Genomic DNA, 26733 nt, shown 5'->3' on the forward strand with positions numbered 1-26733 from the left:
GAGGGAGGGAGGTCCGAAGGTTTGAAAGAACCTTTTATTTTAATGTTTGAAATGGTTAAAGTTAACGTGTAAAATTATGTAAAACCAATGGGAAAAAATATTTTGTAAAAAAATACCAGCAAGGGGAGTATGCGTTGGTGAGGGAATGCAAGTTCTTTGTGGTTGGCTCCTGATACCTTTAAACAAATGTTATTGTTCTGTGCAGTCTGCTTAGATACTCCAGGTTGAATTGGCATGCAGAGTTGTAGTAGTTCAGAGATCAGGAGTAAATGAGTCCTGAATTTTTTGTACCCTATAATTTTAAATTAAGTGATTGCTTGGGTTAGAAATTCAACAAAGAGGCAATAGTGAGATGTGGATGGCAGTGACCGCACCTCTGATATCACAACTACCCCATCCTAATGAGAGCAGCCCCACTGTTGCAAGAATGCCACTGACTCCATGTGCTCCAGGAGGCCCCCACCAAAAACTGGGAAATTTGTCATTTAATAAATAAACTACGCAGGTGGCGCTGTGGGTTAAATCACAGAGCCTAGGACTTGCTGATCAGAAGGTCGGTGCTCCTGCTAACCTAGCAGTTCAAAAACACATCAAAGTGCAAAAGTAGATAGATAGGTACCGCTCTGGTGGGAAGGTAAACAGCGTTTCCGTGTGCTGCTCTGGTTCGCCAGAAGAGTCTTAGTCATGCTGGCCACATGACCCAGAAGCTGTACGCTGGCTCCCTCGGCCAGTAAAGCGAGATGAGCGCCGCAACCCCAGAGTGGGCCACGACTGTACCTAATGGTCAGGGGTCCCTTTACCTTTACCTTATCCTCCTGTTGGTTTGCATCAGTGTTACTCCTCATGTAAGCCTCTTCTCTCTCTTTTGCACACAAACAAATATTGTCTGTTTACGTCGAAACAGGTATTTATCAAAACCAAACATACTACAATTGTGCAGTTCTTTGACTGAAATGGCAGCCTGGAATAGTAAAGGTTGAGCAAGACTTGATTAAGTAGCAGTGTGGTAGCATTGCCTCCCTAATGTGATTAAAGCAAAAACAAGCAAAAACACAATCTTCCGTGGGCCACATATTCCCATTATTAGAGGCAATAAAATAGCTGTTTATGGTAAAAACATTCCCAGTGCACCAAAAGTGGCCTATGAAATCTTGTTAACTCAACTTTTACTGGAAGAGGAGCTGTGGAGTCAGTTTTATGTGTGTCAATGATATGCAAAGTGATTGATGCACCAGATTTATAGGGGCACATTCATTGCAAAGAGCTATAGAGAGAAATGGTGAACGTGGAGGCCCAGTGAAGGGCAAGGAAGATTATTGTTACTTGCAAACAAGTTAGAGGGTGAGGAAGGCTTTCTTGCTGTGTTGCATTTCTTTATGAAATTCCTTTGCCCTATAGACTTGTTTCAGCTTCAAACTTGTTTTCCTTCCTATGGTCTGTTGTAAGCCACTTTGCACAGCGCTCCATCTCGCTGTTCTGGCTTCGGGGACAGCCTTTGCCAGCCATCCCCAAGCTAGAACAGCGAGACAGAGCACTGTGCAGCACTCCGTCTCCCTGTTCTGGCTTTGGGCTTAGCCGCGCAGCCTGCATTTGCTCCATAAGACGCACACACATTTCCCCTTACTTATTAGAAGGGAAAAAGTGCGTCCTATAGAGCAAAAAATACGGTACATAGTTTGAATTATATTTTGAGATTAGTGTTTGGGTTTTCTGGTGTCAGGATTCGAGCCTTTCCAGGGTGATTCTTTGAATTCCTTGTGTGCTAGATTCTCTCTTCTTGCTTTTCCAATTCTGGAAATTTAGCATTTAGCTCCGTTAGTTGACTGTCTCGCAGTTCTGTGGCTCACTTCTTGGTTTGTGGTCTTATAACAAAGAATTTATTTCCTGTGATGTATAGATTGTTGTTTGTTTTTCCCACTTTCCATGTGTATGCTTTACATAAGCTGAAAGGTACGATGCTGTAAATATTAAGTGTAACTGTACTATATAATCATGTAATTGCAAGGCAGCGTGGGGGGAAATGATATCTGAGCATGGAAATACTAGCTTCCTTGCAATTACGTGACCATTTCAGCAACTGATTTTTAGAACAATAGTACATCTTATGACTGCTCACCATTCTACATCCAGTTTATTTCCTTTACTCTATTATATTTGGAACCGGCCAAGGCACGTAAGAGACTTAACATGGAGGCCTACTGGCCAAAATATTGGGAATTAATTGAAAAAGATGGTGACAATTGGAAGCTGCAGAGTTTTGAAAGTGTAAAAAGCAAGGTGCGAGATTGGTTGCATTATGCTCAAATTTGGGAAATTTTCAAAACAGATAAAAAGGTTGGGTTTCAGGTGGAAAAATCGAAATTAGAGACAGAATTGTTAGAACCTAAAGACAAATTACTATCAAGAATGTATAACTTGCTGCTTAAATGGAATACACAGGATGAGACAGTCAAATCCGCCATGATAAAGTGGGCACAGGATATTGGACATAACATTATGTTTGAGGACTGGGAAAGGTTATGGACCACCGGATTGAAATTCACGGCATGTAGTGCCCTGAAAGAAAATATTATGAAAATGATATACCGGTGGTACATTACCCCAGTCAAGCTTGCTAAGATATATCACCTGTCTGATAATAAATGCTGGAAGTGTAAAGAGGCGGAAGGGACGTTCTTTCATCTCTGGTGGACATGTCCGAAAGTGAAGGCCTTTTGGGAAATGATCTATAATGAGTTAAAAAAGGTATTCAGATATACCTTGCCTAAGAAACCGGAGGCCTTCCTTCTGGGCATTGTAGACCAGAATGTGTTAAAGAAGGATAGAACCTTTTTTATGTATGCTACAACAGCAGCAAGAATTCTCATCGCAAAGTGTTGGAAGACACAAGATTTACCCACACTGGAGGAATGGCAGACGCAGTTGATGGACTATATGGAACTGGCGGAAATGACCGGCAGAATCTGAGACTTGGGAGAAGAAAAAATGGAAGAGGACTGGAAAAAATTTAAGGACTATTTACAAAAATATTATAAGCTATATGAATGTTAAGAAAATGCACTTTTTAGGAAATATTAGCCCCAGCAATGGTAATTAGGTGAAATGAAAATTAAGGCACAAGAAAAGAGAGGTGAAATTAAGAAAAATCTTTATTGCATTATGTTTTAATTACAATATATAAGAGCATGGTTACAATAACTTTGACTTTGGTAACATGAAATTGAAAGATACAATAAGTAATGAATTGAAAGATACAATAATGAACTGAAAGATATAATAAGTAATGAAATAAGATAATAAATAGCTGAAGACTTTGTATTATATTGGGTTACAAATATATTGAAATGGGTAATATGACAAAATGAAAGATACAATAAGCGATGAAATAAGATAACAAAATGCTGAAGTTGGTAATATAAATAATGCAGATTCGGGAAGATGTGGGGAAGTCCAAAAGATTCTGTAAAAGAAATATGATTTATGAAATTTTTGTATTTTATTCTTTGTTCTTTATTATTCTGTAAAACTAATAAAAATATTTAAAAAAAATAAATATTATATTTGGAACCTACTCTGTCCATTGGGATCAACCCAGATTTTACCAACTGAATGCAGAAAAGCTCTGAATGGTTGAAGTCTCAGATCAAACAGGGTGTAAAGAAATGAAGGATGAAAACCCATTGCTTGATCTCAGGAACCATCAAGCAGAATTTGGTTATGATCAGAGGTGTCCAAAAACATTGCAAGCAACTTTCCAGAGCATATAGAAGAATCTTGTAAATGTAGAAATAAAATTTGCTAGTCATCAAGATTGCAAATATTACCATTTATATTGGCTTTACATTTTTAATAAAATAAATGATGATGAGTGGGGAAATTTTTTTGGCTAAGTTTTATGTCACAGGCGTGAATTTCTGACTTTTCCTCTTTGTAGACGGTGGACATACATAAAGAGAAGGTGGCCCGTAGAGAGATCGGCATTTTGACAACCAATAAGAATACATCCAGAACACACAAAATCATTGCGCCAGCAAACATGGAGCGTCCTGTAAGGTATATTCGAAAACCTATAGACTACACAGTGCTGGATGACGTGGGTCATGGTGTAAAGGTAAGAATTTAGTTCTTTTCCCTGCCCTCCTCAAGTATTTGGGGTACCAAATGATATTTTAAGTTGCTATTTTAGATTTTCTAAAATAGCTCTTAAGTAGTTACTGCATCTGTTTGGTAGTACACCATTCTGTTGATACAGTACTGCAATAAAACTAGGAAACAGTCTTCCCTTTCCTCCTGTTTCATTGATCATAAGGAGGAAATTGGCACAGCTTCCACTTCCAGTTCCAGTTAACCACAGTTTAGTGTTGTGTGAACCTTAAACTGTGGTTAATTTTAACTATGTTTAGTGGGAGCAGACATAGTTAAACTGTTCTTTACAGTTGGCTTTTTAGGGGCTAACTGCAGTTTTCCCCAGTTAGGGCATATCACTTAACTAAGGGTAGACCAAAGCAACAGAAAGGGTTTGCAAACTCCTCCAACTGACTGAGGTGAAGTGGATTGGGAGGACTTGAGATTTGCTGCATCTCATTACATCTGAACAAGAAGGTCTGCATATCACAAGGGTATAAAGAAATTTATTAATCCAATTGTATTTTCAGCCAGAATGCTAGTCTTCATTTGAGTTCTGAGAATATCAGTTGCTTTCTCCTGTTTTGGTCCTTCCTGGAAGAATATATCATTAGATCTTTTCTCTAAAATAAAGACAGTCCTTTCAGTCACATCTGTGCTGTGCCAGCCAAATGTTACTACCACTGCATTTTGAAGCTGTGATTGTTTGTGATAGTGCTATGTGTTTAGCATCTGTTTGTTAAAAGCTCTGGCAAGCTGAGAACAGATGCAGTGATGCAAAAATGGAGGAGGGAAACAGGGAAGCAGGCAGACTTCGATGGAGCTGCTCCTTTCCCTCGCGAAAGCAATTTATGAAGTACGTTTTCCTTGAATGCACTTAAATGCCTCTTAAATCCTCTCAAAGGTGTGTTGAAAGCAAGCAGTTGTGCAATTGTATTTAGGAGTGACCGCAAAAGGAAAGCCCTGTGTGTTTAAATTTAAATTGAAGAGAACTGACAACATAACCAGTTCTCTTCCTCTAGTGTTCTTGACATGCCTTTCATTTGTAAGAAAAAGAAGAAATGTTGGAACAGTGCTACTTTCTGTTTTGCAGGAAAGGTTTTGGCTCTTTATAAAGGTCACTGTATGTATATTATTGTGAGTCTTGTGAAAGGGTGATCAGAACTCAGTTCCACAGTTTTCCAGTAGTGGGCTTCAAAGTGGAGACAACTCTGTCACTCCTTTCATGACACACCATAGTGTAAAAATCCTCCCTGCCTTCCTTACTGTTTTCCATTTTCTGTGTCCACAAAATTTGTTCTTAATAATGGAGCATATTCTTTACACCAGTTTCTCTTGTTGCTGCTGCTTTGATTCCTGATCTGATGATTTTGCAAGCCAGCCCATACCAAATTTTGGAATTTGGAAATGTTTCAGGAGCTCATTGTTTGTCTGCCAAATATAAAAATTGGTATGGCTGTGTGTGTGTGTGTGTGTGTGTGTGTGTGATGGTGATGATAACACAATCACACTACTAGCACATATTGAGAAGTAAAGTGAACTCAGCTTGATCTGGAAGCTTCTTAGTCCAAATCTCACCTCCTGCCATGAACTCATAGGGTGGTTTTCTGCAAGCTACTCCTTCTCGCCTCCAGGTCCCTGATCTGCAATATAGGAGTAATACTGGGCTATCTTTTTATGGAATGCTTTAAGGATTTGTTATTTATGTATTGCCTTACTTTATATCTGACCCTTCATCACTTTCATGAGCCCAGGGTGGGTAACAGCAATCAAGAAAGCTGTAACAGTAATTAAGAATTACATACAACAGAATATCTATCATTCTTCCCAGGGAGAGGATGAATGTATTTAATTGGTGTATAAGATGAACAGAGACTATTCCAGTTGTGTTTCAGGAGCTCAATAGCTAGGGCAGTAGTCAAGGAAAGACATGTCTTGGGTCACCACACAATGCAGCTTCCTCACCTGTGGAAAAATGAAAAAAAGCCCCCTCCCCCTTGCAAATTTTAATACTCAGACAGGATCATATTGGAAGGGATGCTGTTGAGTTACCATTTTAAGGACTTTGAGGACTTGGGGAAAGTAGACAGCTTAATTTTCCAGGCACCGTTAGAAGGAACCAACTTCCTATGCAGAAAGCACTTCCTTGTAGAAATTGGATGTCACCCACTGGGAAAACAACTCCTTAAATTATTTTATTGCAAACACACTGCACATCTTATGGAAAACTTGCCTACCTGTGCAGACAAGAGATTTCTTTAATCTGGCATTGCAATCCAGCACTAGTTTGTGATTAAAGAATTTCCCTCGGGTTCTCTTTCATGAGATATATTTATGCAAATATGTACAAAGCTGTGTGCCTTTTTTAATATTAATCCTAATTTTTTAAAGCACACATTGCCTGAATAGAAGATTGCTTTTTGCGATAATACTTACTTACACTAAAGTGTAATATACTTACACTAAATCCACTTAGACAGAAAAAAGCCCTACACTTGGCCTGAGATCAGATGCGGGGAACTTTGTCCCCTATCCTTTCCCCTTCCACCCTCCACAAATCAACCTGTCAGGCACCTAGAGTCACAATAATATCAGACAACCTGCTAGAAATCAAACTCTGTGTTCAAAGGTACTTTGTAAGACCTGGTGAGCAGCTAAATAAGACCAGTGCACCATGCTGGGCAAGCATCACTAAAGCTCTCTAAGCTAGTGGCCATCGCTACAATTTGTGGAATCAAATTCCGTAGGCTAACTGTGCCCTGATTGAAATAGTACTTCTGTTTGCCAGTTCTGAATCTCCCACCAATCAGCTTCATTAGATTACCCTAGATTCTAGTCATATGAGAGGAAGAGGAAGATGGAAGTTTTTTTCTCCACACCACATACTGTATTTTTCTGTGTATAACACGCCCATGTGAATAAGACTACCCCTATTTTTTCAGACCCCAGATTAAGGAAATGGGAGATTGCCCAGGGTTGTTCAGCTTTTTTTGGCTCGCCTGCCTGACCACCGCTGCCAATCACTGCCACAGCAGCAGCCAATCAGTCAATCACCAGCAGGCCTTTCCGCAGCCACCAATCACTCACCCAGTCGCCACTGACAATCTCCTGCTCACGGCTGCCACCAGTCACCCGTTCCCCTCTCTGCACTATCCATGTACAAGATGACCCCCAATTTCAACATTTTTTATAATAAAAAAACATGGTCTTAACACGGAGTAATACAGTATATCTTTTTATACTCCTCTTTTCATGTTCTCTCTGTCCTGGGAATCCAAAATGCTGCACAGCCCTAATGCATCTTCCTAGCCTCCATCTGAGATAGGTCATAAATAATTTTCATTTTACAGAGGGGTAACGTGTGACTAAGAAATTACTTGACCACAGCTACCCGGTGAATTCATATCTGATCTGACTCTTCGGCTGTGCTGACATTCGCTTTCTTTTTCGCCGTCCCATTTCTCCTAGCTGGGCTTTATTCCCCCCAAGGCTCTAGCATCAGAAGCAAAAGGTCAAAAATGCAATGTTGGGTGTGCAAAGCATATTGTGAAAGCGGCAGACGGTATGAAGGTGGAGCCATAACTCAGTGGTGCAAAGAACATGCTTTTCAGGTAGAAAGTCACAGGCCTGACCCTTAGAATTTCTAGTTAAATGTTGTGCAACGACTGGCCCAGCCAAGACCTCTGCCTGAGCTTCAGAACTACTACCAGCCAGAAGAGAGAGTGCTGGTGTGGATAGTCTTGTGTGCATGCAGCTGCAACAAGTATATGATGCAGACCAGTTGCACTATATGCATTTGGAAATTCTGACCCCCAAAAAATCCACATCCTCAAGCTTGTTGCATATTAATGTACATAACTGCATGCAGAGAGGTTGCTGTGAACTAGGCTAGCAGAGAGCTGCTGATTATCTCTTTGTGTGAATGGATGCTGGCAGTGATGCAACCAGAATAACTACCATTTCCCTGGGTATATATAACTTGCAGTCCATTTGTCTTTCTTGAAGGGAATCAAAAGAGATGGAAGAGACCTAAAACATCATCTGGTCCACCCCATTGCCAATGCAGGAAATTCACAACTTCATATTGCTTTATGTGGAAGAATTAATCTTTGTGTGTGCTGGCTATGTGCGGGATGGGAAGATCAATTTTTCTCTCTTTTGTATGTGATCTCATGTAATCCACCTTCACAGGCTAGGGTTCCATTTTTTTAAGGCACCAACAGGCATGGACCAAAATATTGGTCTTTTGGGGTGGGGTGGGCATTATTCACCAGCCCCATCTGCCTTCACCTGCTTCAGGTGTTTTGAGGCTGTTCTAAATGTATTGAATGGTTTTTAGTGTCAACCTGGACAGCGTTTCGCAATTGCTAGAGGGATGGAAATTTCATTAAATTTAAAAAATGCTGAATTAAAATGGACAAAACTTCCTCCTTTTGTGGAAACTTGGTCTGCTTTCTCAATGGTGGCAAACGAAAGCTATTCTCTGACCTGGCCTGCAGTTGTAGATTACAGTGAAGAAAACAAATGCTGCCAATAATTGTGCCATTATGACTTAAACCTGCCATGTGAACAGTAAGAGATGTTGCCATTAATTTCTACTTTTCTTCCTCCTTTTCTTTTTGCCAACGTAAGTGGCTAAAAGCCAAGGTAAGAAGAGTTATTTCTCATTTGACCCACAATGTCCCATGACAATAGAGGCTGCTGAGCCGTTACACCTGAAAGCTAGTCCCTTTTCCTCTTCTCTTTCTCTCCTATATTCCTCTCTTCTCTTCCCCCAACCTCATAGGTTGTTTACATGTGCTGAACCTCAGCTCCAACTGACAGTTAATATATCACTGATATATTGACAAAGTGCATTTTATCCATAGATAACAATTTAATTTTTCTCTAACATACATAGTGCTTTGCTTTGATTAGGTAGATGCTTATCTCTTATTGACTTACACCTTAGATCAGGCTTCTCAGAAACACTTGCATGCCTATGTAAATCTTGAATACAAAATAAATTCAGTGGATCTGACATGTTCACTAAAATGAGATTTGGTTCATGAGCCGTTATTTATGCTTAGCGCAGCTTAGGTTTCATTCACTGTGGGTGCAAATGTGCAAAAGGAGTGGGGGGGGGCTTAGAATTAAAAAGCTTAGGCATGGATTTCTCTCCTTGTGTTTAATCCTGTATGCAGCAAAAGAAGCTGTGGTTTAAAAGCTGTCTGGGAATCTTCACTTCATATATTAGTGTATTCAAGCATTGCATCGACATAACAGTTGGGGCTATTTCTGTCCAAAGAAATTAAAGCATTATTCTGGTTTTCAGCATGGAAATAACCAGCCTGCGAGAACTGGCACTCTGTCAAGAACAAATCCGCCTACACAAAAACCACCAAGTCCTCCTATGTCGGGCCGGGGAACTCTGGGGTAAGAATAAGACTTTCATTCTCCTTTTCGGTTGACAAAGAACATAGTTTTAATTGCTTGGGTCAACAGTTTTCTAGCATTTGAGGTCTCTGTCTCCTAGTGTTTGTTTAACTTGTGCAGTTGCAATTCTGTTATAAAAATACCACAGTGGTATCCAACTGAAATCATGTTCAGAGTAGACCCATGGAATCAATGCACTCAGAAGTTTCCCTGATTACACTGGTATGATTTAATTGGATATCACCTTTAATATTTTGGACTGAGAATCATTCCATGCGACTACCACCTACACTGAATAACTGACTCAGTCCGAAAAGCGCATTTTCTTATAGTAGGTTCAACAGGTTTCAATACAGCCATCTCCTTAGCACGTGACCTTTAGGATTGCAACCTGGGCAGGGAGGCTGGGGCCAGTGAATGATATTTGTCTGAGGCGAAGGGGGGGGGGGAATGGCACACCCACCCACCCAGTTGCACATACAGAAGCTTAGCAGACTTCAGTATCTGGTCTTACTTCAGCTCTGGTATTTTACAGGAGTGCAGAAGGCTAGTTTAGAGAGTGCATGTAACTCCAGCATGTTGCTACCACCTCTGCTCCCAGCACCTGCTGCCTAAGGCAGCTGCCTCACTTTGCCTCATAGTAGAGCTGGCCCAGGGTGGCAGGGATGACTGCTGTTTCATTCCTGTTACAGCCAAAGAGGATTTAAAAAAAAAAAAATTAAGTTTCCAATGCGTGAACAGAACACCCACTCTGAAATATGTTCTGTTTATGCAGTCTGACACCTTAAGTGGATTGAATTGGTACATCGGCATTATATCAGTCCATCTGTTTTTGCCTGGTGGGTATTTTCTGTTTACAGGACTGGCTCCTCCAGAGCCCTGCTAAGATCTGTAATAGCCTTGAGGCTGTGGGAAGAGGGTGAGAAACTGAAGTCCTGTTACAAGCAAGCACATTCTACTGCAAGGGCCAGAATAAGGTCTATAACATACCAGAGCATCCTTTTTTTTTTTTTTTTACAATATAAGTTGCTATATTGGTACAGTCTTAGACCATTCATTCCTAGGTCTTCAAACTATAGGTTGGGGTGCTCTGGGAAAGTAAAAACCCCTAGGGAATGGTGTGGGGATGTGCTGTAATTTCTCAGACACACTAAGAAATAAACTTCAAGGAGATTAGCAGCGTCTGCTTGAAAGCCCTCTCTTGGATAGGGTTGCCATATTTTAAAAAATGAAAATCCAGACACAAACGTTGTTGAGCTCCCTTTTTTCTTTCTTTCTTTCTTGGGCAAAGTTGATGAGATTTTTTTTGCAAAATCTCCCAAAAAATGGAAGTTTTTGAGCTATTTTTAAGGGGGGGAAAACACAAAAACTTATTTGCCAAACCTTTTACTAGGTGTTACAAATATAGGTTATCATAAAACATCCATATATAAAAATTTTAAAATACAGAAGGTAAAGGATTCAGATTCAAAAAGTCTGAGGAAGACTGACTTGAGTAGAAGTCAAATGTTGAACCTGGAAAAATGAGCAACACTCCAGCTTTGGAATGAGGTGTATGCGTGTGGAGGAGGCATAGGTTTATTGCTAGGAGTATAGAATGTTGTTAGAATAATGCACAATGCCACCATCTTTGGGAAACATGGAAAGCCAGACTAGAGAATTTATGCTCCAGTAACCTGGCATGGAATCAGTAGTAGTTTAACAGTGTTGGTGCTGACCTTAAAAGTCCTAAATGGCTTCAGTCCTGTATACCTGAAGGAGCATCTCCACCCCCATCGTTCAGCCCGGACACTGAGATCCAGCTCTGAGGGCCTTCTGGTGGTTTTCTCACTGCGAGAAGTGGAGCTACAGGGAACCAGGCAGAGGGCCTTCTTAGTAGTGGCACCTGCCCTGTGGAATGCCCTCCCATCAGATGTCAAGGAAATAAGCAGCTATCTGACTTTTAGAAGACATCTGAAGGTAGCACTGTATGGGGAAGTTTTTAATGTTTGATGTCTTACTGTGGTTTTATAATTTGCTGGTAGTCATCCAGAGTGGTTGGGGCAACTCAGTCAGATTGGTGGCATATAAACAACAACAACAACCTGAATTATTGAACAGTAGTATCCAAATATATTTAATATCTAACAGTCACCTGTGGTTTAGAGCTGGCTCTATGGTTTTTCCAATGCATAGCTGACTTGTTGATTTGGGGTGGAAGTGGTTTTTAATACAGAAAAAGGAGAAATTTTCATTCATGAGCTTGCTTAATTTTCCTTAGATAAAAAAAAAAAAAATCTAGGAAGCGAGATTACTCATAAAGTAGAGAAACTATTTTTAACAGAATTTTAAACAAATTATTTAATGAAGCATGTAGCTTTTTCTTTTTTAAAAAGGTAGAAGTTGCCAAGTTGGACACCCAGCAGAGCAGAAACTTCCTGCTTTAGGTTGTAGGTGGAAGTTTAAGAAAAGGCAATCCCTTACAGAAACTAGCCATTGGTATTAAAGGCATTATGTGCTGTAGATGACACCAGAAAGGATTAGATGAGTATATAAATCCTACGCAGAGCAGCAAGCAGTTGCTGGGAACTCGAAAAAGGAGCGCGAGGGTTATAAATCTAAGGAAATACCAATAAGTGCTGTTTAGCGCCGACAGGGTTGGAAGGAACTCTTTATTTTATTGAACTCTAATGCTAGGAAGGGAGAATTCTGTGATGCCTTTGAAGGCAATGAATTGCTTGGGGGTGGAAAGTTAGGTTCAGTTGCATTGAAGGGTAAGAAATGTGGGTAGGCACAAATAAAACGTTGCAATAATCAGACGTAGAGATTGCCGGAGCATAGGCAACAGACGTTAGGCTATACCTGTCCAGATAGGGGTTTGGCTAGGCCACCAGTCGAAGCCGATGGAAGGCACTCTATGTCACCTGAGCCTCAAGTGACAGCAAAGGAGCCAGAAGTTCCCCCAAGCCATATCCCTGCTCCTTCAAAGAGACTGTAACTCCATTAAGCAGCCTCTCCCAGCTATCTGGTCTAGGGAGACTCCCACTAACAGTGCTTTAGTCTTACCTAGACTGAGCTTTAGTTTGTTGGCCATGGGTCCTGCTAGCTAGGGATGATGGGAGTTGTAGTCCAACCACAGCTGGGGGACCCCCAAGCTTGAGAAACACTGTTAACGTGATGTACATTGAACTGTGCTGTAGCTACTTGTTTCCTTAGTCAATTAATAAGCCTCCCTCTCTCTCTCCCCACCCGCTTTTGTTCTGTGTCTTGTTTCATCTCGCCAGACGGAACACACCTTATAAGACTTTGGAGCCTGTTAAGCCGCCTACAGTCCCTAATGATTACATGACCAGTCCTGCAAGGCTCGGAAGCCAGCACAGTCCTGGGAGAACGGCATCCTTGAACCAGAGGCCCAGAACACACAGGTACAGTTCAAGACTCTGCAGGGGGCTTGTTCTGAAACTTGATCCCAACCAAGCATGATAAAAGACGTTGGAGGATAAGAGATACGGAACAAAGACTTTTTAGTTCAAAGCACTTCCTGTTTCTAAAGTTTGCTTTGTTTGCAACAAAAGGGTATTCAGTTGTGGTTCCAGCACAGCCCGTGGAACTCATTGATATGTGAGCCTGGTTTTTAGAATTCACTTGTGGTCTCTTCCGGCCCACAATTAAGGAACAGCTGCTTGGGAGAAAACTGAAACAGGACTTATATCCTGACTATCACCAGGATCCAAATAAATATTGAAGTGTTTCTGTGAGCCTAAGGAATCTTGAGCCTTCCCCTGCCCCACCTGTTGATAACAATATCACCCGTCCTCCTATGTGCTATGTAGCAAACTATTGATAATAATTCCTAACAAGGTTTTGACAATGAAAATACAAGGACATAATCCAGACAGCAGCTAAAATAGGACATCTCCAAAACTAAATCTTGATGCTGCCCCTAATCAATATTCTGATGATCCCTTAACAGCAGAAGCAGCTTTTGCAGCTGGAGTCAGTCAGGGCCCTGTCTTACTGGACCAGTTATAAATGGGCTAGACAGAGAACAGGTCTTGCAGGACTTGCAGCAAGGAGGGGGAAGAGTTGACTGAATTCAATGAGGCTTGCTCCCAGGAAAGCAGAAGTCAGTTTAGTTGAACTCAGTAGGGCTTATGCATGCACAGATTCCACTTAAACCCCTGAGTATGGAAGCAGATGCAACATGACTAGTAAATCACTTAAACTTCTCTTAAATTACCTGAAAATATATTAAATATATTATATGGAAGTTTATTTTATATTTTTATTAAATCTACTGCTTCCTTACATTTTAAGGCCCTCGTCAATGCCCTCTGCTGCAGGGAAGAGTGGTGTACCCTCTGCCGCCACAGGGTGGCGCAGCAAGGCCCTCTGCCACTGCAGGGAGATATGGCGGGACCTTCTGCCACCTCAGATATGTACTGTGATATATCGAGATATTGTGATGTTTAATTGGTGATATCTTTTGATGTTGAAAACCAGATATCACCCAGCCCTAGAACGAACATGTCTGTTGCCTCATCTGTAAGGATGGCAGGGTAAAAATGTAAAACAAATGTAACACTGCTGAATAACCACCATCACTACATGCCCTAAAATGGTAAAGACAAGATCAAGAGCAAATCTTCTTCGAGTGCTTGATCTTCAGGACCTTTTGTTTTTATAAGTTTCCATTCCTCTGTTTCCTAAATAAAAACTCATATTTGCCAACCATTTTAACAAATGCACAAATAGCAATTTCATTCCTCCCCCTCCCCCCCTTTTTTTTTACTTTGAGAGGGAGAATTATTGATGATAGATGGTTTAAGGAGTAGAAAATGGTTGTGCTGTCATACTTATAACTCTGAAATTAACGGTATAATGTAAGATCACACTTAATAAGTTAGTGTGTATGGCTCGCACATACCAGATTTCTGTCAAGCTTCTTCTGCGAAGCAACGAGTTTAATGTGTTTTGCTGTTTCTAGGTAGAGAAAGTGTTAATTCTAGGACAACCACAGAAACAGATAATTATATAGTCTCGTGGTTACTAGTAGTCAATTGAAATATGAGAAATCGCACTTCAGACTTGTGTGGGTGTGGTAGGCAGATTACATGCTTAAATATTTCATTGTTATAAAAAACAACAACAGTGTGGTGTAGTGGTTAAGAGCGGTAGTCTCCTAATCTGGGGAACCGGGTTCGCGTCTCCGCTCCTCCACATGCAGCTGCTGGGTGACCTTGGGCCAGTCACACTTCTGTCTCTCAGCCCCACTCACCTCACAGAGTGTTTGTTGTGGGGGAGGAAGGGAAAGGAGAATGTTAGCCGCTTTGAGACTCCTTAAAGGGAGTGAAAGGCGGGATATCAAATCCAAACTCTTCTTCTTCTTCTTCTGCTTCTGGAAATCTAGCAGTCCATCTTGGTGGATTTTAGCACAGCCCCTTCCCAGATTCCACTGCAGGGAATATCCATTTCCTGGTAAGGGCATTAAGATCAACAAATGGAACCCGTTTAGTCTTGACACAGTCTGATAATTATTGACTTGTGGCTGATAGCTATCAGCCATAGAAGCCAGCATTTTCACTGCTGGCACTGGAACGCACTCTCTGCTGAAATAGGAGAGACCCTATCTGTACCTGTATTGGCATTCTGCCGGTCTTTGAAGACACACCTGTGTACACAGGCATTCCCTTCATCCTGTGACCTGAGTCTCCTGTTTTAATCGCTGCTGTGTTTTGATGCATATTTTAATGTTTGTTTAACTGGTCAGAACCACTTAGAAGTCTATTCTGACATGAAGCAGTGTGTCAATTATTGAATTCTTATTTTTTTATACTCTACCTTTTTCCCTGATGGGACTCAAAACGGCTTATAGATAAAAACAAGAAGTGTTAAAAACACAGGGGGGAAACCAATCATTAAAAAGCAATTTAACATGAATAGAATTAAAACCATAGACATATATAAAATCTGTTTAAAACATACAAATAATTGCATATTACTAAATATAAATTACTAATAAATAATGATAGTTTGATTGGGGAAGGTTCAGACACGCCAAGCTTCTCACACCTGCAGTTTGATGTAGTAAAATTCCATGTGATTCTTCTGGACATATAATTTGGCCACTATCTACAAATGGCATGCAAAATTTCTTCCCTCATTCTTCAGTCTACATTCCCAGACTTTTATTAGAGGTTTCTTCTGAATGAACAGAACCACCTTCTTATTCCAAATTGGCTCCCTGTGAGTGTCAATAAAACTTTGGAGAAGAATAGAACACAGCTGCTGGCTGTAGTGGAATAGAGGTTAGACTTTTCAGCACTGCGGCTTACACTGCATTAATGGTTAAAGACATACCAATGGTCATTGTAATGAGCGGGCTGTGATTTGATTTGATTTTTTTTAGCAGTGTAATGGAAGCTTATAAACCCAGCACTTGCTGCAGAGCTTGAAAAATGACAATAGTTCTATTTTGAGAGAGGCTGCAGTCACTTAAAACACTGTCTTATTTAAAACGGTTGCATAAATGTCTTTTTGTACATTCATTATTTGAGGCAGCGGAAATGGACTCTTCAGTGTCATGTAAGTGGTTTGTGGTACGGGATTCAGCTGCAGCCATGGCAACAGGTTCAAGATTCTTGGCATGCAGAGCAGTAATTTTTCTGGGAATAATCTCTGATCATGGTAGCAATCTTTATTTCTTCTCTTTCATGTAGGTGTGTGTGTGTGTGTGTGTGTGTGTGTGTGTGTGTGAGAGAGAGAGAGAGAGAGAGAGAGAGAGAATGATTTTTTTATCCTTGTTGCTTGCCGCTTTGTCTTGTGATGTTTGTGGATAATTGGAAGCAGTGGGTAGTATATTTTTAATTTGTTCTTTTGTACTGTTGTCTCAATGGCTCTCAAGTTAGCCGGCAGCGTGCTTAACTTCCTTCTTTTTGTATCTGACTGGTCTGCATACATGTGGGTCATTTTATCCAGCTTCTGACTCACCCAAAAGCACACTGCAGCACTATTCCAATACATAGCAAAGGTGGAGGGCCAGACTGAGACCATGCTCACCCGGATAGCATCATCATTGTCACTTTATTTGCACGCCGACTTTGCAAAAACAAAACATTTTCTCAAAGCTGCTACAACAGTGAGAGCAGTGACACATCACAAAATCAACCATTGCAAGAACAATTTGATAACAGCAGCAATAATGAAACAGGAAAGTGATAGCAAATGTAATGGCATGTTGCAAAAACAACATTTCAGTACTATAAATGGAGTAATGTTATACTTTTTGGCAGCAGCAAACTTAACAAGGGCATCTCAACAGTCTCAGCTTGGTCCTAGATGCTCTCTACCAACTGCTTCTTTGCCAACTACAAATTGGACAAGGACCAAGTTACTCTGATCAAATATCAAGGTCTCAGCTTCTCCAAAGGGTCTCTGTCCCTTTTGCATCCCTGTTCAGACAACATTAAGGAGCTAAACTGGGGTCACTACCCAGTTATATCACTGCCAGTATAGTTTCACCCAGGGAAGCCTGTCCTTAGGTGTGAATTGCTGTTAGGTTAAACATCTATAAATAAGCTCCGTTCTCCACTGTCCCCACCAGATGTGTTTAGGAGATATGTTTTCTTTCTCATTAGGTTGGCTGACAGCTTAATGAACAGAGTGTTAAACAAAATTCACCAACACTCCCAACACTTTACCTTCTTCCGGTGTTTTTTCACAACAGTCCTAATGTGTAGTGCCACTCTGATATTTTGGGAACAAGGAAACCTTTTCCAGAGTACATGGCACCAGAGTTGCAAATTGCTGATGTTTTGACACCTTTAACATGCAATTTATCACCCTTAATTACTTTAGGGTGCCTGTAACCATTTAGGAACATTATATTAGGCTAACAGTTCTTTAGTTCTCAAAACAGTTGCTTACACTTTTTAATTAAATACTCTGATAGCTGAAACGGGGGATTTGTGTGAGTATGTAATGACTTAGCTAATTACATTTGTATCTGTTAGAATTTCGTGCATTCTTCTCTGCTGATATGATAATAAGAGGCAAGGATCTCTCCCTCCCTTCCTTTTTTGGGGGGGGGGGATTTAATTCATAGCTCTTGGCTTTGTCGTGAAATGGAGGTAATTTGTCACACTATTGACCTGGATTCATTTTCAAGTATAACATGTATTAGAATAATTGTTCTTGAAAGACATCTATCTGCTTGGACCTTTTGTTATTTTATTTTTTGAACAGTGGCAGTAGCGGCGGAAGTGGCAGTCGAGAAAATAGCGGAAGCAGCAGTATTGGCATTCCCATTGCCGTGCCTACACCTTCACCTCCGACTATTGGCCAAGGTATTTTCCAAGAAGCTCCTTAAACAATATCCTATGTAATAGACGGGATTAATTCAGGTGCTGGATGAAGTTAATAGTTTTCAATTGTGCAAGTAAGTGAAGGGACCACCAGGACCCACTGGCTTGCTAGACAGGCACATAGGACTCAAGTCTTCAGTAGCACAATAAAGGGCATTCACAGGTGTTGATGCTGTTGTTGGACTCCCAACTCCCATCGGCCCCTGCCGGCATGACCAATAGTCAGGGATGATGGGAGTTGTGGTCCGACAACATCTGGAGAGCCACAAGTTCTCCAGCCCTGAGTTGAATGCCAAAAAAATTGCACTGCATTAATATGGTAAAATGCAGTTTCGTCCACAATAGGGAACTCGCCTCATAAAAATTGTGGATTTATGCAATAAACCACCTTCCTTCACAATTTAGATTAGCTTCCTCAACTATTATTCTTTCTCACGCTAACTCGGTTTGCCTAATTCAAATGATTAAGTGGGTTGAGATGGAGAATACTTTGTTCCATGTAGATTGCCCTGTCGTTCAATTGGATTTCTAGGAAGGGCCTAGAACGTGGACTATGTTAGGACCGGAAAACACAGAAAGATTATAATCAAAGAAAAGCTTTCAGATTTCCTCAGAAAAGCAGATAGAATTCAGTCGTCTATTCAGTGGGTGTAGTTTATTTTTAAAAGAGGCCTTGAGGAAATGCTGCAGGTTTTCTTCAATTTTCAAAGGGTAGCTGAATCATCATGTTGAATTTTTTTTTAACATGGGGGTACCATGATGATCCAAGCACATGCTGGAGAGGATTGAAATGTATTAGGATGGCATTCAACTAAGTTTTACTTGGAGTAAGCCAAGTCAGGTCCATGAATTTCAGTGGGTCTACTCTTAGTAAAACTCAGTTGACTACCACTCTTACTTCTCAATGGAAACTACTTCCTTGTGGTGGGGAAACCATTCATCTAAGCAGAATCAGACAAATGTGGAACTAAATCTAAGCTGCAATTTTGTGACTTCTGCTACTGAATTGTTCTTGGTCTTGCCATCTTGATTTACAGTATGCTTCCTTGTTTTTGGGTGTACAAACAAATTTTGAATACTTCTTTTGCATGCGCATAGGTCCTTTCCATGCAAATGTCAGATGAAATGTTAATTCAGCCTGGGGGTAAGGAATTGCAGGTCTGCACAGACACGGGACCATTATCTGGGCCAAGGCTCATATTTTGTGCCCCACCCCCATTGACTAATTACTCTCTTACTGAGTATTGTGAGATGTATTTAAATGGCTGTATAGCCTTCCCGAAGTTGTAGGCCATTTAGTATTGTGGAATAGATGTAGGCAGCTGTATTCCCTTCCCCAACCTGGTGTCTTCCATATGTTTGCGACTGCAGCTCCCATCATCCTTGACCATTGGCCATGTCGTTTTGGGATGGTGGGAATTATAGTCCAGAAATATTCACAGGGCACACGGTTGGGGGGAAAGCTAGATGTCATGGTGTCCACTTGGGAACTCAACCACAGAGTGCATGTAACCATGCAGAGAGATATGATGCCATATCCTGCCCTTCCTCCTCTCTTGGTTTTTGATGAGTTCTGTCTGATGGGCATGGTAAAATATGCTTTGCCACGTGATGGAGTGGAAATGGACCTCCACTTGGCTGAATCGGCCTCCCAGTGACTTCATAAGCAGCCAACACTGCATTGTAAATGGGGCACCTTCATCTGCCCAGCATTTTCACCATAAGTCAAAAGGTTAAGCTCTGGATCAAGGCCTGACTTGGCAATCTATTTTAATAGCACACATACCTGCTCCTCCTCCTCCTCCCGAAGCTCCACCAGCACCACCAATGCCCCCACCTCTGGTCATGGGCAGTGTGATAGGTGAGACCTCTTGAAAGAGCTGGCATTATTGCAGTTCTTTAACAAAAATACTTAATCAACTCTCCCTTTGTTAACTAATGAATGTATACATCCTGGGTTGTGTTGTGTGCATTTGTCCTGCTACAATAATAGAAGCTTGGGGGTTTAACCAATCTAACCCCAACTAATTTTTTTCTGTGGTGAAAGCCTCTGAAAGTTTAAATATAGATACAGGAGTCTGCCTTTATAGGGAGTGACACCTATTCCAAATAGCCTAGTATTGCCTATTACAGGCATAGGCAAACTCGGGCCCTCCAGATGTTTGGGACTACAATACCCATCATCCCTGACCACTGGTCCTGTTAGCTAGGGATGATGGGAATTGTATTCCCAAACATCTGGAGGACCGCAGTTTGGCTATGCCTGGCCTATTATGCTATTAGGCAGTACCTTCCCAAGGTCTCGGGCAGAGGTCCTTTCTAGCCTTATTGTACAAGAACCTTTGATGAGGATGTGCCATAGATTGGGCCTTACGGGTGCAAATATCTGCTCTGCCGTATACATCACCCAAATGTAAATTATGTGCTGGGGTGAGCTACCTTTAGTCATTTTTGCAGTTTGCCTTTAAAACAAAAACCAAGAAAACCTCTGATCCTGTGGCCCACTGCTATGTGCTTAAATTTACAAAGCCAGAGTGCCTAATTTGTGTTTATGTAGCATGTATGTCTCTTCCAAAGCAGAAGAGCACCTTGCATTACAAGAATCTGAACAACTAGCAGGCACCAGGTGGTGTGCCAGAAATGGGCAAGTGCCTGTGATCTGTTTTCTGCTCCCCCAAATCCACATTATGCATTCAGAAAACTTGTTGGTAATGTGGTATTCAGAATAATTAAATATAACCAGTTCAGTGGGGCACAGATCCTACTTCAGTCTTGTGTTCAAAAGTAACTTGTGTAGACCATGTGTCAATTTCGCACATTCTTAAGTCCTTGGATATATTGCATAAATGTGATATATGTGCATAAAGCACATTGGGGTGACCATGCCTTCTTTTGATGGCTTGCCCTGAAGTGGTGAGCAGTGCTTTTTACTACATTTAGCATGCATTATAAATTAACTTGAAATTGGACCACCAGCGTGGGTCTTAGCCATAGGTAGTCTTGTGCTTTCTTGAAACCACACATCATTTGACTCTCAAAGTGCAACTTTTAAAACTTGTTAACTTGAAATGTTTAATTTAATCCAGGGAGGGGAAGCTGTGGCCCCTGAAAGCTTTTGGATCCAGGATCCCATCATTTCTTGCCAATAGGGCCATTGGCCAGGGATGATGGGAGTTGCAGTTTGACAACATCTGGAGGGCCACAGATTGAGCCTTCTTGATTTAACCAGGTGTACCTAAAGGATGCGGGTGGCGCTGTGGGTTAAATCACAGAGCCTAGGACTTGCTGATCAGAAGGTTGGCAGTTCGAATCCCCGTGACGGGGTGAGCTCCCATTGTTCGGTCCCTGCTCCTGCCAACCTAGCAGTTCGAAAGCAGTTCCGGCGGGAAGGTAAACGGCGTTTCATGCGCTGCTCTGGTTCGCCAGAAGCGGCTTTGTCATGCTGGCCACATGACCCGGAAGCTGTACGCGTGCTTCCTCGGCCAATAAACCGAGATGAGCACCGCAGCCCCAGAGCCAGTCACGACTGGACCTAATGGTCAGGGGCCCCTTTACCTTTTACCTAATAAACAGAATAATGGTTTTGGTTGGGACTCTATATTCAGTGGCACAATACAAGGAATTGACGATTTGTGTTGTGTTAGCATTGGTCTTTAGCATGCCTTTGATTTCACAAACATTAAAAGCTGAAATAACTACTAGTTATGCAGGCACTACTCATACAGTTATGCTGATTGCTTTACTGCAGGCTTTCCCACCCTTTTGCCCTCCAAATGCAATTGAACTCCAGCTCTTAGTAGCCCCAGCAAGCATGGTTGATGGTAGCAATGGGCAAGGACCATTTGTAGAGCATCAGCTTGGGGGAGGCTGCTCTGAAACAGGCAGATAGCAGGAGGATGCTTTTTGCTTTGACATGAACTTGAGAGGCTTTGACCCAGATAACATTGGTAAATGTTCTAATACTAGGTGAAATAGAGTTCGTATAACCTAATGGTATGCTTTACGGCACACATACACCTGTTCAAAGTAATGATGTGTCTGACTGTCTTAACTAAGACAGCTTTAGCAAATGAGAGTTACAAGTTTCACTAGTGAATGTGGACTTTTACCTTACCAAAGAGAGAAAACTTGCATAGCTAAGTAGATAACAACTGATAATCATTGTTTATAGCACTTCCCTTGGGCAAAGTTTTTACCTTCTTTATTGATCTGAAACCTGGGAGATATCAAACACATTTTGGATTTGTACTGAGGGCTCCAATGTGTTAATGATGTAAACTCTATGTGGGACCTCATGCCTTCTGTTTTATGCACAAGAAGAGTTCAAGGGCTAGTCCATTGAAGACTGTTTTTCAGAACACTAGTCATACTTTTAACAGCATGGAAGAAATAATGTCTGCTATTGTCCAGATAATATAAAAAGCAATACATTTATACTTGTTGAATTCAGTGTAGGTAACAGGATTCTATCTGCAGCACATCCAGTAGCTCTGGAAGCCATGAGGATCAAGTTTAATGAAGTTTCAGAGTTTAATAGCATTGTGCATTTTCAGAAGTTAAAACTATAAATAAAGAAGAGTAAATTTCAGCCCTGCCCCTTCAACATTAAGTAGCCTCCTTCCAAATCTTCTGCTCCATCAATTTTCATCACTGGGGTCTTGGGGTTCCATATGTTTGCTGTGCTGTGGGCTTTGTATGTGCTCCCTCCTGGTTTTCTGCACTCTCTCCCCAAGTGTTATTATTTTTGCTTATCTCTTTTTGTTGGTTCCTTTTGGTGCCTGCTTTTCAGCTGCTCCTGGGTCAGCTCCTGGTTCCCAGTATGGCACTATGACCAGGCAGATATCCCGACACAACTCTACCACTTCTTCGGCCTCTTCTGGTGGATTTAGGCGGAATCCTTCTGTGACTGCCTCGTTTTCTGCTCAGCCTCATGTTAATGGCGGTCCTCTCTATTCTCAAAACTCAAGTAAGCTGCTGGGTTACTACAGAGCCCAGAACTCCTGGGGTCGCTTTTGTGATTTGATAGCTTTGCATTTCTCTTGATTTATCTATAATTTGGTGACTAAGGTCTGGTTCAGATGAAACAAGTCTGCACGCTTCATCATAGTCTCTCTGTTCTCTTTCATCTGTTCTGTGTTTGGCTTTGACACTTCTGTTGTGGTTTAGTAAATCACTGTTTCCTGTTCCATCTGAACCAGAAAACTGTGGTTTAATCTCTTATGATTACATATCAGGATCCGGCCATGGTTTTATTAGACCAAGATTGTTACACCTGAACTGGGCCTAGAAAATACACACAGTATTTTTGCTAGATAATAATTCGTTTGAAAGAAATATGTTTTTAATCTAGGAGTGAATGTGACTTGTATTTTTTTCTTCAGCACTGAATAACTGTCCATGGTGTTGGAAGGATTTTCCTAAAAATCTTGTTTAGTTTCTCTCCCTTTTAGCCTTTTCCTTGTCCCCAGCTTCAGCTATAGTGTTTTTGTTCCTATTATGATCAACTATAAATTATCAAGGAGCCAGGTTAGAAATCTGGCCCATAACCTGGAAGAGTAGGCCTCCTTTCCCCATTCAGACAGCCACCTTTAATGTTCCTCCCTGTTTATATGGAGATGTTACATTTGAATATGGTATAGACACTTGCAATCCAACACATATAGTTCACGATTCAGACTACTGTTTACCATATTTTGTGGAGGAGATCAGCTTTGCAGTTTGGGTCTCTGAATATTGGATTGTATGCACTGTAGCTGAATGCAGTGTCCCCATGTACGTGTGGTTCACATCAGATGTTCAGGAACACTTTTGTTCCCTTCTACGCATTGTACTGCAACATGCGGTGACGGACCTATTGTCTGATCCAGCCCATTGTGTTGAAATGGTGAATTAAATTTGCACTACTAGTTAGTTGGCTGCCTGTCCATGTTCAGAGGTAAAGTATGTGAAAATACAGAGAAACGGTCCTGTCACGTTCAGCGGGCGGCTTTCAGTAGGACAGAAATATCCTCGTGAAATGTCCTAATCATTTTAGCATTCTTGTTTTTGTATGTGTTTTTTTTTGTATTGCAAGCCTTTGTTCAAATACAGGCACAAGGCCGATATATGAGTAGTGTGCCGTGCTTTAAACAATAGCCTCTAGCCACTAATTTTAACTTGTCAGTTGTTTTCATCCTTTTCTGAAACTTAATGATTTAACATCCCAGTCTTGACAGTATAGCTTCCAGGTTTCCCAGTTCCCTTGGACTGCATTTTTCATGCCAGGCACAGACCTAATTTGTAGCATTTGTGGGGAGAGGAGAAAGAGAATTCAGGAGGTGGGGGTGGGGGGGTGGGACTGGAAGTGAGATCTCTTCAAAACAGTCCATCATGGTGTGTTTCAGTTACACTGGCACATAGGGGAGGCTAGCTTGTTTCAAAGTTAACTCGGCGCTCAGATTTAATTGTCAAAAGAGGAATGCTGAATTCCAGCATTGTTTAAAATTACTGCGTGCTTGGCAGTCTAGAACCTGTTTCAAAGTTGTGATCCCGGTCCTCTACTACTGTGCTGAATGTGGGGCCTTCGAGATGCTTTGAATCTAGATTGGATGAAATGCTAAAATAAAATTGTTCCCATCCCCTAAAAATTCTGGCCCCGTCCTGCTGTCCCATCTAACTCCTCTTGAGACCAACATCTTGATACACAGCTTGCTCTGGTGGGTGTGTATTCAAAGCTCATTTCAAAGATGAAATGGTCCCTTAATTCTGCATGCAGCTCAGGCCCTGGCGAAGTGGACTTTGAAGGACTGGTGGCATGGCTGTTAATGAGATAGAACTTCTGTCTCCATCTGATGTAGATGCAACAGACTTTGTGGAGTCTTGCGGTCATGCACATGCAAGACTGGCAACCAACACACGCAGTCAAACCTTGTTGGCTATCCTCACAAGTCCTTTAAATTACCTCTTTTCTCCTTCCCATGAGCCTAAGGAAGGAAGGAAATCTGAAGGTCCCTCTGCAGAAGACTCAAAACACAGATTCAGCGCTATCGGCTTGCTTAACATGCCATTGTCGTATTTTAAACGTGGGCCTTTGCTTGGCCTTCAGGATTCTCTGTGCTCTTTGACTGCCTTGTCAGCCACAAGGATCCTTCCTGGCGATGCTGAACAGATGAGCACAGAATCCTTGCTGTAAGAAGCTGAAAACCAGGTAGCTTCATCCTGCACCATTCTGATACCCCTGGAATGCAAGAATAAATGAAGCCCTTTTCAAATATGTCCCATGAAGCTTGACTGATAGGCAGAGACAAAGTCATCTTATTTTTAGGGATATGCTGACATGTTTATTTGCTAGTTCACTTGAATTGTGGATTTTCTTGAATTGCAGTTCAGCAGAAAAAAAGCCATCTCTTCTGAAAACAAATTGCTTTCCTAAAAGCCTTCCTGAAGGGATGCGCAAAGCTGCTTCAAAATATAAAAATATTAAACAACGTAGTATATTCAGTCTTACACAGAAGGGTGGGGATCCATAGACAAATCACCTCCGTAACCATTGCCGTTTTCTGGCTTGTTTATTTCAGTCCTCGCTGCAAAGCAGAGCTCCTATTGAGCTCTTTCCCATGGCATTTTACTGTGAAAAGTATCCTCTTGCTAAAACACAAATTGCACTTTCCCCTTATGAGCTGCCAGTTCCTGCAAGATTTTGCTGCAGGATGTCAGGACATCTGGATTTAAAGCAGGAAAAAGAAGAGTTTTGTTCAAATCAACAAGTGAAACCTCTGAAACGGGAAGTGTGGATTTTAGCCTTATCCCTAGTTGGCCCCCCACCGCCCCTTAATGGAGTTGCAAATTGGCTAAAAATGCTGTTCAGCAGCGGTTGTATTGCTGGGAAAGCAAACTTTGAAGGAGGTCCTGCTGTGTGCATTCCTGTTGTTCATTGCATACCTTGTTTTGTGGTCCATTGTTAATGACAGCTGCTTTTTGTTTTTGTTTTCCTTTTCCTGTATCTGTGTTTACTTCCCCTGTTTATGGCGTGTGTGTCGCTTCCAGTTTCTATTGCTCCACCCCCTCCCCCTATGCCTCAGTTGACTCCACAGATACCTCTCACAGGCTTCGTGGCCAGGGTGCAGGAAAACAGTAAGTTTGGCAGCTCAGCTTCTCCAAAGAGTAGAGCCGGTTCTCTTTCTCTCTCCTAGCATGCATGGTTGGACAGTCAGGCTCTTTCCTTTGGTCTTTATTGGGTGTTTTTTTTGGGGGGGGGTGTCGTTTCATTTGTTTTCTTTCCTCTGTGAGATGCTAACTCCATCTTTCATTTTAGTGCCAACATGGAACTGAAGGGGAGTGCCTTCTCTTCTGGTGTTTTTATTTATTTATTTTGGCATGATGATTACTAACGGCATTTTTGGAACTGGCTTTTCTCAAAGGGATATGTATGTGTGCACCTGGTTACCCTTGCCCCAGAAGAAACAGTTTTCTTTTTAAAGAGTTCAAAATGCAGTCTGGAGACTTGGTATGAGATTAGCTACAAGGGAAACACCGCCAGGGAAGGCTGCATAGTCATCAAGGTAGTTCCCCATGAAAACTGGTGAAATCCCCAAACTTATATTTTTGACTTGGGAGAGTCTCACAAAAAGGCATCAAGGTTTAAAAAGCCTTTATTTTGCAACCCACAACAACTCTGGGTAATCCTCTGCAAGAAAAGCTCAACACTCTGAGCCATCTCCCCCCATTTTCTTAAATTTGAGTCCCCAATCTTATACATGGGGGCGTCTTGTACACAGAAAAATACAGTATATCTCAGATGTGTCATCCTATGGTGGCATTAGGCAAGTGAAAACACTTCTGCTCACTGAAGGGTGGGCCTCTCCAGTTTTCA

At 41.5% G+C, this 26733-nt stretch overlaps 1 protein-coding gene across 10 annotated transcripts in view; it reads left to right on the forward strand.

Annotated features, from left to right (window-relative positions):
* ABI1 (abl interactor 1) overlaps positions 1–26733 on the forward strand; it is a 96728-nt gene that overhangs the window by 62359 nt on the left and 7636 nt on the right. The window contains exons 3-10 of one of the 10 annotated variants that reach the window (XM_081834431.1): positions 3935–4111; positions 8758–8772; positions 9440–9540; positions 12804–12944; positions 17764–17864; positions 19660–19743; positions 22672–22848; positions 25908–25994. In XM_081834431.1, coding sequence (XP_081690557.1) covers positions 3935–4111; positions 8758–8772; positions 9440–9540; positions 12804–12944; positions 17764–17864; positions 19660–19743; positions 22672–22848; positions 25908–25994 — 883 coding nt within the window. The remainder of the gene's footprint in view (positions 1–3934; positions 4112–8757; positions 8773–9439; positions 9541–12803; positions 12945–17763; positions 17865–19659; positions 19744–22671; positions 22849–25907; positions 25995–26733) is intronic. The other 9 variants (XM_081834434.1, XM_081834433.1, XM_081834440.1 and 6 more) reach the window with 9 other exon arrangements.

This window comes from Podarcis erhardii, assembly GCF_964252035.2.
Source record: "Podarcis erhardii genome assembly, chromosome: 12".
In the NCBI taxonomy this organism is placed as follows: Eukaryota; Metazoa; Chordata; class Lepidosauria; order Squamata; family Lacertidae; genus Podarcis; species Podarcis erhardii.